At 41.5% G+C, this 14,006-nt stretch overlaps 1 protein-coding gene across 1 annotated transcript in view; it reads right to left on the reverse strand.

Moving 5' to 3' along the window:
* The window catches only part of LOC135212736 (ATPase family gene 2 protein homolog B-like), a gene marked incomplete in the record, with an annotated part of 403,279 nt that overhangs the window by 288,351 nt on the left and 100,922 nt on the right, over window positions 1–14,006 (reverse strand). The window contains 1 exon segment of the mRNA XM_064246448.1: window positions 7,274–7,399. Within this exon segment, the coding sequence (XP_064102518.1) occupies window positions 7,274–7,399 (126 nt within the window).

The following is a 14,006-nucleotide window of genomic DNA, read 5'->3' on the forward strand; positions in this document are numbered from 1 at the left end:
TAAACACTCCAATTTGTTTTCCTTTTGGCCCAAGTTCAGATTGAGGGTGGCATGAGGTGGGCATAAATATAAAGGACCTCAGGTCTGTATAGTTAGGAAAAATACAATTTACTTTCAAAAATTGTGATTTGTTCTTACACAATATACAAACCCTCGGTCCTTTACATAAGGAAGACTCACTGATTGGTGGGAGGAATGAGTGTGAGCCTCTAGAACTGACTGGAGTTCTACACACCTGGGCTCTTCCTCCTGGTCGTAAGAGTGAAGAGAAGTGCCCTGCTTCTGACAACTTGATCAGAGTATTGGACCTGCATGATCAAGAGTCAGACTTCTGGGCCTTTTCTAAATGAGTGAGGAATCGTAACTCATCCAAAAAAAGGGCTGGGAAGAATATTTAGAGTTGGAGGCATTAATGCAAAGTTCTGGGAAGGGTTTGCATTATTGCCAGTCTCCTTCCTCCCCTTGCTAGAGAATGAACGGGGTTGCTTCTATGATTCTGATGTGAAAAATAGAAAGGAAGCTTTCTGCATCAATGCCCCACTAGCCAGTGTAAGTTCGAGTCCTATCCTCAACTTGAAGAAAGAAGAGTAAAAGGACAAGAAGGGGAAGGTGGAGAGGCCAGTCACTCTCATATCCTTCTTATCTCTAGAACCGCACACTTTAGGCGAGATGCAACTTGTCCTCTTGAAGGAGCCAGGTAAGCAAACACAACCTGCAAGCATCCACCACCAGGCCAAGGAAAAGAGGTTCCAAGGACCTGTGGGCAGACCAGAAGGAAGAAAGATATAAATATGGTTGCAATGAAACCTCATCTATCTCCCGGTCTGACATATTCTTCAGTGACGAAATGTACCCATCCACTGTACTACCCAACTGCAGAAAAGTTACTCACGATCTCATAAGACTCGGAAAAAGACGTGTCATTGGACACTTCTGTATTGGCAGTCTGCAGGGGAGGGCATCAATCCTTCTTGGGTACAGCAACACACCAATAGGACAAAGTAATGACTGATATGGATCAACCAATACAAAGTCTACAGCGCAGATCACGAAGGACTCGGACTCATCAGCAGATGTCGACTGACTGCGCTGTCACGCATCCAAGATGTAGTCTCAACATGACACTCGCCTTTGATGTAGAGATGAGATGATGGTTCTCTTGAGGCATGTGCACATTAGACGAAAGTCAACTGCCTTCTAGAGACTGAGGTCCCTGTGATAGCAAGACACAAGTTTCTCCTCAGTAGCTGAATCTCAACCAAGGAGAAACAATACTGTATTACTAGTGAATGACTGAGGTGAATGTGGACCTACGTCTCCACAGCTGAATTGAGAGAAGTAAACGCTCAAGATCAGTCTGATCATAGAAAAGTCCCGTCGATGACACCAACCAGTGAAAATGGCTTTAATCCCTGTTGTTTTACCGAGTCTTTTTCCAAGTCTTATGAGATCGTGAGTAACTTTTCTGCAGTTGGATAGTCCAGTGGATGGGTACATTTCATCACGCTGTTTCATCGCTGCTCGGCGAGTAAGTGGGAGCCTGCAATGAAAGCGGAGTCTTTCAGTCATGAAAACCCAAGGATTGTACTGCCTGAAGAACTGCTTCTTGTGGGTTAGATCAGGGTGGAAGTTTCTATTTACTTTGGGAGCAGAGCTAGTCAGGGAGGGGCGGGGGGAGAGAACAAGTAAATTCTTCCGTTATTCATTTACAATTTGGGGTGAACAAAGAATAATTGAACACCTTACAAATTAGGAAATGTATATTAGGACACAAACTCAAATTGTCAGAAGAATATCATTCTGCGCCATCACAGCGGCCGATGGGGCAGGTGCGATGAAGCAGAAGATTAGGCTACAGACTTTTGTTATACTGTGGGGTAAACAGAAAGATGATAATGAGTCTAATAAGATATCTCTCTGTCTGAAAATTCTCGCAAAGGCAAATGTGGTGCAGGAGAGATGGGCATACAGGTATGCGAGAATTCCAGCCAACCAGACACCTAAGTCTGCAATTGCTGGGCAGAGATTCAAATTGGTAGTAAATCCTTGACAGAGGAGAAACAATACCAAATCGAAAAGAATCTAGGAGAAGCAGTGCTGAGAGCCATACACTGCTCGCTCAACTTGTTGTCATCCTGAGTTGCCTGGTAATGCATTCCATGAAGGAATACATTCAGCTAGAACTATCAAGTGCAAAAAAGATACACTCGAACATCTGCATTTTAATCAAAATGGGAGGGAAGAAAACACTCTTGTTTGGTGATAATGCAAATGCTGTGGTGTTGTTGGGAAACAACACCACTAGTTATCTCAAAATCAAAACAAGTAACTCTTGAGAGGCCCGAAAGGCTGTCCTGGGTTCCAGGTTAATTAAGAGAAGGTACTACTATTCATCTCGGTCACATACCAGAGGAGTTAACTTACAGGTATGCACCTACTACTCGGACAATGCAACGGATAACAGAAGCATGTCACAAGAGAAATATACTAGTATTTGTAGGTTCCTGTTAATCACACTCCAGCCTAATTCTTCTTCATTCGAGGGACAAGAATAAGGACTGGAACCTGACCTCCTTCATTCTCTAATGAAGAGAGTGAAGGTGGAGTTTTCCCGAAGGGAGACTTCTACGGTGATAACAAGATACCGAAGGTGACTAGTTCAAGCCGAACTGGTTGTTCCTAAAACAAAAGCACTGGAGAGGCGCTCAAACCTCTCAGTGCTATCCGTCCTGAACAGATTGACATATGTTCAGTAAGATCCTAAGATTGAACCAAAAACATGGTCTCTCAGGTTCGAATTCCGAGGAGTAGACTCCACAGAATTCCTCATATTTCCTTGTTCATTCTGGTATAACCAGGAAGTAGAGAAAAAAGAGAGGAGGATTGGCTGCTCTTAACCGCTCTTTGCTGAACTTGCAATGTTTTCACTCTGTTAAACGAAGCATTCATTCCTACAACTGTTTCATTTGCGCAAACACTATGGAGGAGTAATGATAGTAGTTTATATTTCACAATGTCTCCAAGGGTTGCGTGAGAGAGAGAGAGAGAGAGAGAGAGAGAGAGAGAGAGAGAGAGAGAGAGAGAGAGAGAGAGATTGATTGATTATGTCTGTTAAAAACTGGTGTCACAACATGAGAGAGAGAGAGAGAGAGAGAGAGAGAGAGAGAGAGAGAGAGAGAGAGAGAGAGAGAGAGAGAATAAATGGGAGTGGTTAAATCGTGGTCAGAAGCGTGTGTCTGTTGTGGCGCTCTGTTGTGTAGATCAGTGGCGGGAGTGTGTTATGAAAGTCGAAAGCAGTAAGGCATTCAGTGAAGTCATAGAGTTGGTTTTAGCAGCAGTTATCCATTGGTGGTTAGTTGATTTTGTGTTATTTGATTGATTTTGGTGTTGTAAAGTTGTTGTGTGTGTGTCTGTCTGGTTGTGGTGAGGTTGAAGAGGTTGGTAGTGCATTTTCGGTGTCTGTGAGTGGTGGATGGGGCAGTGTTGGTGTTAGCAGGTTGTTGTGCTGGGGTAAGTTGTGTGGTTGTCGTGTTGTTTCGAGTTGTTGGTGTTCTTCTGCTCAGTGATTTGTCGGGTTGTAAGTTGTTGTGGGGTTGTGGTTCTCGGTTGGTTGGTTTGTGGTGTGATTATCGGCAGTGGTTGTGTCTCAGCTAGCCTATATCCAGCGGACAGCACAGTCTAGCCCTGCATATCTGGAGCCAGAGGTGAGTACGTGTTTGTGTTTTGTGTGTTCAGTATTTTGTTGAACCAATTGTCCTGCAGGTTAAAAGTAACATAGGGGAGAAATGTGAGCGTGGGAAATTTTGTTGGCTTGTACGATTAACGTAACTGTGGGGAATTTGCTTGCATTTTTTATTATTATTATTATTATTATTTGAAAGTATTAAAAACAAATAGTAAAAGTACTATAAAAAATCTCGAGTCTCAGTAAATGAGAGAGAGAGAGAGAGAGAGAGAGAGAGAGAGAGAGAGAGAGAGAGAGAGAGAGAGAGAGGAGAGAGAGAGAGGGGGGGGGGGGGGGGGGGGGGGGAAATTTCATGAGCACTTGATGGCAGCAACAAAACAGCTCCCCCCCCGGTCACTTAACTTGATACATATATCTGACAGTTTTAGTACCTGGAGTTAGAGAAAGAATCTGACTGGGATTTCCTTCATTCTTCCATAATTTTTTAAATTTATAAGCTAAAATCTTACTAATTCACTATGGTATTTTCTTTAATGAATTGATATTATTGCTGTATAAATTAATATTAATATTTGAAAATAGTAAATCATTTATTTATCATACAAAAAAACATACATCTTTGTAGCTGAGAGAGAGAGAGAGAGAGAGAGAGAGAGAGAGAGAGAGAGAGAGAGAGAGAGAGAGAGAGAGAGAGAGAGAGAGAGAGAATTATTATTTTTATTATGTGATATCATTTAAACTTATTAAACTTACTAATACAGTATTAATCAAAATTAATATTTGAAAATTAGTAAATCATTTTTGTATCATAAAAATGTATTTAGTCATGAAGATAAACATCAAAATACACTAATTAGAGATTATTTTCGTCGGAAAATTCCGCGAATGGGCGAGTCCGTCCGCGAATAATTTCTAGATAGGTTCCAAAGAAAAATCCGCGAATGTGTGAGTCCGCGAATCCGGAGAACGCGAATACGGGGGGGACCACTGTATTCTAGTAATATTCAATCATTTACCTTCATTTTGCAACAAATTGGAAGTCTCTAGCACTATATTTCGATTTATGGTGAATTTATGAAAAAAACTTTTTCCTTACGTCCCTGCGGTAACTCTTCCGAAAAAATCATAAATTTTTTCGTCCAATTGTCGTAATGTTTACACCATTTTAAATTAGCCGTTACATAAAGTTATATATATGGAAATGTGCGCAATTTCATGTAGAATACAACTAAAAACAACCAATGGTTATATCTTTTATCAGTTTTGAAATATTTTCATATAAATAACGATAAGTGCCAAAATATCAACCTTCGGTCAACTTTGACTCTACCGAAATGGTCAAAAAACGCAATTGTAAGCTAAAACTCTTACATTCTAGTAATATTCAATCATTTACCTTTATTTTGCAACAAATTGGAAGTCTCTAGCACAATATTTCGATTTATGGTGAATTTATGAAAAAAAAAAAAATTTTACTTACATCCACGCGCTAACTCTTCCGAAAAAAATCAGAAATTTTTTTGTCCGATTGTCGTAATGTTTGCACCATTTTAAATTAGCCATTACATAAAGTTTTATATATAAAAATGTGCACAATTTCATGTAGAATACAACAAAAAATAACCCATGGTTGTAGCTTTTATCAATTTTGAAATATATTCATATAAATAACGATAAGTGCCAAAATTTCAACCTTCGGTCAAATTTGACTCAACCGAAATGGTCAAAAAATGCAATTGTAAGCTAAAACTATTACATTCTAGTAATATTCAATCATTTACCTTTATTTTGCAACAAATTGGAAGTTTCTAGCACAATCTTTCGATTTATGGCGAATTTATGAAATAAACTTTTTCCTTACGTCCGCGTGGTAACTCTTCCGAAAAAATCAGAAATTTTTTCGTCCGATTGTCGTAATGTTTGCACCATTTAAATTAGCTGTTACATAAAGTTTTATATATGAAAATGTGTGCAATTCCATGTAGAATACAACAAAAAACAACCTATAGTTGTAGCTTTTATCAGTTTTAAAATATTTTCATATAAATAACGATAAATAGAAAAAATTCGTCCTTCGGTCAACTGTAACTTGACCGAAATGGTCGAAAACTGCAATTGTAACCTACAACACTTACAGTCTAGTAATATTCAATCAATTACCTTCATTTTGCAACAAACAGGAAGTCTCTAGCACAAGAATTCGATTTATGGTGAATTTTTGAAAACCGCTTTTTTTACGTCCGCGCATTACGAATTCATTCATCATTTTGTGATAATATTTTCTCTGTGTTGCCTTGATCGTTTTACAATGTGTTATATACCAAAACGATCGCAATTTAGTGTACAATACAACGAAAAAAATGAAGTTTAGCTTTAACCGTTTTGCTCACAGCCGATTTGTATACAATTATATATGAAATTTTTTTTTCGCTGTCATATATCCCAATATTTATATATGATAATGATATTTTTTTCATTTCTGATGGTTGCATACTAAACTTCAGGCAATGACAAAAATAGGAGCCAAAAATGAACTCTCAATCTTGAAAACTAAGCATGCTGTGATTTTTTGAAAAAAACATTTTTTCCGCTTCAGCGCTCACTCGCGAACGCCGCCGGCATACGGGAGACGATTTTTAAAATACCGCTTCGGCATTTAAGGGTTAAAACTCAAGAAAAACCCACTAACAATTTTTATACATACTTGGTTTTTTTAATAGTTTTATCAAAAAGTGCATTTTATGATAAAATTGATAAAAAAATAAACAGGAATTTGTGGATATTTTCTCTTAGAAAATTACTGTGAATGTGTGAATTTTCCGTGAATAATGCGGGGAAACGTTCCTGAGAGAAATCCGCAGATGTGTGAGTCCGTGTATTTGATTGTCATTTTTGGGGGCTTTCGGACCCAGGCACGGGTCCCACTACGCCAATTCTATTCATTCTGACTGAAAATGAAGTGGTTTTTTCCGCAAGGCTGCTCTTGACTGTACACACAAGAGCCTTGCACCACGAAGGGAATCCACCTCCTGGCAGTAGTATTATGCAGGAAGGATTACTGATCAGGTAAGCATGTTTTGAGTTTCATGCAAGAAGCTCTTAGCTCGCTTGGCTGAGCGGAATTGGTCTAGCTGCACTACCCACCATCCTTTATCTCAATGAGGGAATCAGCTAACTTTAACAGTAGGTAAGATTCATCTCAAATAATATCAATTTTCATGATAAAATTTATTATTTGGATAATTACCTACTATTAAAGTAGACCCCACCCAGCCTCCCCACATTTAGTGGGCCGTCAAGGAGAATTCTGACTAGAGCTAAAACATTCAAACACACCTGGTGGAGGACAGGTGAACTAGAGTTTTCCGGGTCAGCCAAGCGATCTTTCTTCTTTTGTTTGAATGCCGACTCGCCTATCGGCATGGAGATATGAGTTAACTTTACCAGTAAGTAAGTATCCAAATAACAAATTTTATCATGAAAATTTATGGTAGGAGATAAAACTGTAGGCATGTGTAAAATGAGAATTGTAATTTCATGTAATGCATGAATATGGCATATTGTACAGTGAAAATAAAAGCTACATACCAGTGCAGTAAGTTTCACACAAAATAAAGTTGACTCTTTTGTTCTTACTGGGCAGAGTGCATCAATTTCATCAATAAAAAACACACATGGTCCTTCCTCACTCAGCATACGAGCCTTCTCAGCAATCTGAAATACAATATTCCAAAATTCCCACTAAATATTATTGGAATGGTAATTTCAAAACAAGAATATTTCTCCTGAAAAACTTCTTTAATTCCTATTCCCCATATAATGTTTAGAAAAATATACACCCAAAATACTAAAACACAAAGCATATTTTTTTAATACATAACCAAATACAAATACTATCTTGTTCCTAATGTTCCAAGGATCACCAGTGCTTTACTGTTAGACAAACAGAAGTTTGTCTAACTACCCATACACCCCCAGGACTTTCGGGTGCATATACATAAACAACCTTATTTGTGAAAATTAAGTTATTGTCGTCGCTAGACAAGTACCAAAAAACCGGATTACCGATAACTGGGCACTGCTTGGAGGAACCTCGCTTTTCATACAATTCAGTTTTCATAGACTTTTTCTGATGAAATTTGGTCTTGGGTTTCATATGTTTCCTTGGATTTTGTACACTTGGAAACGCTCCTTCCAGAACCCACCGCGTGACTAGGCCTATGCTCAGTGCCCAAACAAAATATCGACGAGATGGTGAACAACATTGCACGGTACAAGGTGTTCAGTACCTTAGATCTGAAAAGTGCTTACCATCAGGTTGCAATAAGAGAAGAAGAGAGACCGTACACTGCATTTGAAGCTGGGGGCAAACTTTATGAGTTCAGTCGCATTCCATTTGGAGTGAAAAATGGAGTAGCAGCTTTTCAACGTATGCTTGACGAAATCCCTAAGAAAGAAAAAGTAAGTGGTACTTTTGCTTATGTTGTCAATGTTACTGTGTGTGGTGAGACAGAGGAGGAGCATGACCAGAATTTACGGAAGTTTTTGAAGGTGGCTGAGGAGTACAATCTCACTCTAAACCACAACAAGTGTGACTTCAAAGTCAGATCCATTAAATTACTTGGGTATTCAGTAACGGATGGGGAAATCAAACCCGATCCGGAACGCTTGCAACCACTGTGGAATCTTTCACCCCCTAAAGATGCAGCTTCTCTTCGCATGACCATGGGATTGCTTGCACATTACTCAAGATGGATACCAAAATTTTCAGAGAAAATCCGCCCTCTCACACAAGCCAATGGTTTTCCTTTGTCCACTGAAGCACTGCTAGGTCTCGGGAACTTGAAGAAAGACATTGCTAGTGCGGTGGTAATGGCCATTGATCCCTCCTCTCTTTTCACTGTGGAAACGGACGCCTCTGACACAGAATGATCGCCCAGCGGCTTTCTTTTCCCGCACTCTCACTCGCAGTGAACAAGGACATTCCTCAGTGGAAAAGGAAGCTTATGCCATAGTGGAGGCATTGAGGAAGTGGAGACACTACTTAATTGGACACCACTTCAAGCTCATCACTGACCAACGTAGTGTAAAGTTTATAATTGACTCAAAATCAAACAGTAAAATAAAGAATGACAAAATAGCGAGGTGGCGAGTTGAACTCTCATGTTTTCACTATGACATAGTATACCGTCCAGGAACAGAAAACATACCAGCTGATGCTCTCTCCCGCATCTGTGGTGCCACTACTTCTGATAAACTCCGAGAACTTCATGAAATCCTATGTCACCCTGGGATATCTCGCATGATGCATTTTGTCCGGGGGCGGAATCTACCTTACTCGGTAGAAGAAGTGAGGAAAATTACCACCTCTTGCCAAGTGTGTTTAGAGCTCAAACCTCGATTCATCAAATCCTTGGGACAACTGATCAAAGCAACCCAGCCTTTCGAGAGGTTGAACTTAGATTTCAAAGGCCCAGTTCCCTCTCAATCTAGAAACAAGTACCTCCTCACTGTTGTGGATGAATTTTCAAGGTTCCCATTTGTTTTCCCTTGTGCAGATATGACCACTAGAACTGTCATCAGTTGTTTGGTGCAACTTTTTGCTTTGTTTGGCATGCCAGCGTACATCCACACTGACAGGGGTGCATGTTTTATGTCTGAAGAGCTGAAGGATTTCCTGATGAAGAAAGGGGTTGCTACCAGTCGCACTAGTACACCTTATAACCCTAAAGGGAATGGTCAGGCTGAAAAACATAACGGAGTTATATGGAAAACTCTGACATTAGCCCTTAAGACAAGGAACCTTGATGTGTCTCAGTGGGAAACTGTTCTCCCAGATGCTCTCCATTGTATACGCTCCTTGTTGTGCACTTCCATGAACTGTACTCCTCATGAGCGCCTTTTCCTGCATAGTAGAAGGTCCACCACCGGCCAATCGTTGCTTACTTGGCTCATCCAAGGAGGGCCTGCTCTCCTGAGACGCCATGTAAGATACAACAAGAAAGACCCCTTAGTGGATGAGGTTGAAATCGTAGAGGCGAACCCCGAGTATGCTCATGTGAAGCTTCCAGATGGTAGGGTGACTACGGTTTCATTAAGACATCTTGCTCCTATGGCTAGTGACAACCGTGAAAGTACAGATGCTGGGGTTCCTGTATCTCAGTCCGAGGTTCCTGAGGAATTGTCAGTTGCAAATGCTCCTCAGGAGGTTGCACGCGGTCTCTCCCATGTGGATATTGCTTCTCAGCATGACACTCTTCAGGAATCCCGTACAGTCCCTCAACAGGTAGCCTCACCTCCTCCACTTCGAAGGTCAGAGAGAGTGAGGCAACCTCCAAAGTACCTTCAGGATTACTCCAAGTGAACTTAACTGAGAAGGGAAGAATGTGGTAAAAATAAACCTGTTTCATATTAGTGGTCTCTATAGCTTTTGTTTACTTTTGTGGTTCCTTGCTGACATGTCTCATATTACAGCTGTAGACTAGCCAGATTATGGTACAATGCTTGATTCTTTGTATATGTTACTTATGATGCCCCTTTGTATGTTATATGCTTTGTGTATATTCTTGGTTATACTGTCTTTCATAAGGAGTGTGATTTATGTACCTTCTTAGTTAACTCAAGTGCTTATTTATGTTTATGTCTGTGTTCAACAACGTGTTTTTTTATTTGCAGTGTACTACTGTAGTGGAATTGTTTACTGAATAAAACCTTGATTCTGGTTACACCGGGTTTACTTCAATGTGTTCTCTCACGACCCATTCTGCTTTTGTGTCTATTGTTTTTGTGCATTTTTATTCAAGTCCAATTGCTAAATAAGCAATCATGGGGCCAAAGAAAGTTCCAAGTGCCAGACCTTCTGTAAAAATGGTGAGAAACACTATAAAATTTAAGAAAAACTCGTAGCAAAGTGTTGGAGGATGTTGCATGCCTATCTCAATAAGAAAATGCTTACAAGTGCTGCTGTTATTGAATTTAAGGCCAGCAGAGGCTGGTATGAAAAAAGGGATTTTGACGTAGGAAAAATCTATTTCTGGGCGAGGAAGCCGTGTCGCCCAGTGAAATAAGTCTCCTTTAGCACTATTTCTAGTAAAATATTGCTATAGTACCAGAGAACTGCTAAATTGGACATGTCAGAAACCTCTGACTCGCTCACCTATATAAAAGGTGTCGGTATAAAACTGGGGCGAGTGTTAAACACTACCACAGCAACCCCTCCAATTAGCCTTTTCCTCATCAAAAGACCCTAAATACGGGGAGCCGACCCATAGGTCACACCCAGCTACCCCGTTGAAGGCATCTGTGACGTCATACTTATCGATAGCATTGAAGCTTGGTGCATAGCAAGGGGGGGGGGGGGGGGGGGGGGGGGGGGGGTGGGGGGGGGGGGGGGGGGGGGGGGGGGGGGGGGAAAGAAACCAGGGGGGATTTCACTGGGCGACACGGCTTCCTCGCCCAGAAATAGATTTTTCCTACATCATACTTATCGATAGCATGAAGCTTGGTGCATAGCAATGGGGGGGGGGGGGGGGGGGGGTGGGGGGGGGGGGGAAAGAAACCAGGGGGGGATTTTCATGGGCGAGACGGCTTCCTCGCCCAAAGAAATAGATTTTTCCTACGTCAAAATCCCTTTTCTGGCTCAGCCGTGTCGCTCCGTGAAATTGTACCAGAGAAACACCAAGCTACATCCCCCTGAAATGAAATACAATATTAATTTGAACTCAGAAGGGTTAAAGAAATAAAAAATTAGTCTAGAATTGGAAAAATACAATTTATTATTTACAAAAAAACGTCATATAGCAATAACATGTGTCAACAAAACAAACACATAATAAAATAATTACCAATAATTTGTATAAAAGTAACACTGTACATCTATTCTAATAACAAAGACATTTGCTGAGGTAGGTAGAAATTTAATGAGGCTGACATAATGGAAAAGATTCATATGACACAAGGACAGTACTATATTGATGTTGTAGCAGGAGACACTGGTCTCCCTACAGCTATTGCATGATATTTTAGATCCTCCAAAGACTTAAGCTAATGCTTTTTGAAAACCGAGGGTGACTTCCAACCGGTATACTTCTTTAGATCATCAAAGTTCATATATTTGAAGAAATTTACAGAAGTTGCTATAGCCCGAATGTCATGCACCTTGGGAAATGACCCTGGGCTGGCTTTCTTGATAAAATACAAAATCTGCTGCCTAATGCCCTTTAGAGATATCGTACCACCACCGTTTCTAATGAAAAGGGGGCCTTCGGAATAGGTAGATTTGTCAGATAAATAGTCCCTTAAAGAGTCTTAACAGGACATAAAGATGGATCCTGCGGAAGCGGAACAATCTTCCATGGGGACCACCTTACCAAAGGGTCTTCATTCTTAGCCAGAAATTCTTTATTTGGCGAAAGCAACACGTCACCCGACGAAAGGAACTCTATATGCCCTTGGTCCCTAGATAAAGATGACAGCTCCGAAATCCTGGCACCTGAAGCCAGACTCAATAAAAACAGTCTTACACAAAATGGTTTGGTAATCACATTTGAAGTTGTCTGTTTCCGAGGCCAACCTGAGAACATCGTTAAGAAACCATGACACTGACGACGGCCTGTGAATGGGCCGCAGGCGTGCACATGCCCTTGGGATTGAGGTGAAATAAGACTCAGTTAGATTTATACCAAACCCGAGAAGAAAAATCTTTTTCAGAGCTGACTTAGTGGTTGTTATTGTGGCAGCTGCCAAGCCTTGTTCGAACAGAGTCCTGAAGAAGGTTATAGCCACGTTCATGTCATTACCTTGATATTTGATTCCCTGAGAAAAGTAGACAACTTCTTAACTGGTGAATCATACTGGCGAAGTGTAGATTCCCTTTTGTCTGACTCCAAGAACAAAATGTTCTGTGGATCAATGTCCCCTACTCTCCTACCCACAAACTTCATGAAATCCATAAAGTTAGGGTTTTGTGAAGACCTGAGGAATCGAACACAGTCCTCGTTTGAACTTGTTGCGACAGCCTCAAGTCCGGGAGAGGGTGAGGACGAAGACCTAGTTCCAGGAGAAGGGGAAACCAATTGCTCTTGGGCCAGTGAGGAGCTATGAGAGCTACCTGACCTTTGAAGGATCTCAACTTGTGCAGCACCTTCAGGAGAAGGTTCACTGGAGGAAATAAATAAACCTTCCTCCACTGGTTCCAATCTATACTCAGGGCATCCGTAGCGTATGCCAGAGGGTCCAGATTTGGGGCTACGTAACAGGGCAGCTTGTGGTTTGCCTCTGTAGCAAACAGATCTACTTCCAGATCCGGTACTTTCCTGCAAAAACCGCCCTTCTTGAAGGATTCCTGTCAGTGACCATTCTGACTCCAGGGGACTGATCGAGACAGTGCGTCTGCCACTACATTGTGGACTCCTGCCAGATGGGTAGCCGATAGATGCCAGGTGTTTTTGGCTGCTAGAGAAAAAATTGCTATCATCACGTGGTTCACGTGACTTGACTTTGAACCACCTCTGTTTATACAGTGTACCGCTACCGCACTGTCGAGAACCAACCTGATATGAGTCTTTTTCGGAGGACGAAGCCTTTTTAAAGTCAGAAACACTGCCATAGCTTCCAGGATGCTGATGTGAAGCTTTTGGAACTGAGGTGACCAAGTTCCCTGAACCTTCTCGTGCTGTGAATAACCTCCCCAACCTGTCAGTGATGCGTCCGTATGAACCACTAGGGACGGGGGAGGGAACTGCAACGGTAACTCTTTGGCTAGGTTTGCGGCCTTTGCCCATGGGCGCAGACGTTTCCTGAGAATCAGAGGTATCCGGGCGAACTTGTCCCGACACTTGGCATTGGCCTTTGAACGCCAAACTCGATTGATGTCCTTGAGCTTGGCTTTCAACAGAACGTCCATTACCGAGGCAAACTGGAGCGAGCCTAGGATCCTCTCCTGATTCCTTCTCGAAGTCTTTTTGCATTTTAAGAATTGTCTTGTTGCCTTGGCAATCTCCTTCCTCTTCCCTGCTGGAATGGAAACGTTTTGTTGTGGGGAATCCCAACGTCCTCTTCCCTGCTGGAATGGAAAGAAGGTGTGTGAAATCCAAGTCCCAATGGATAACTAGCCACTGGAACTTGGACTCCGGAGTCAACCGGGACTTGGTCCTGTTGATCTTGAACCCTATATATTCCAGGAAAGACATGACCTTGTCCGTGGCTTTCATACACTTGTCTTTGTCCATCTCCGAGATTAGCCAGTCGTCTAGGTACGCCACCACCAATATACCCTGAGACCTTAGCTCCTGCACCACTGCCTCCGCCAGTTTCGTGAAGA

Source organism: Macrobrachium nipponense, chromosome 41 (genome assembly GCF_015104395.2).
Source record: "Macrobrachium nipponense isolate FS-2020 chromosome 41, ASM1510439v2, whole genome shotgun sequence".
Lineage (NCBI taxonomy): Eukaryota > Metazoa > Arthropoda > Malacostraca > Decapoda > Palaemonidae > Macrobrachium > Macrobrachium nipponense.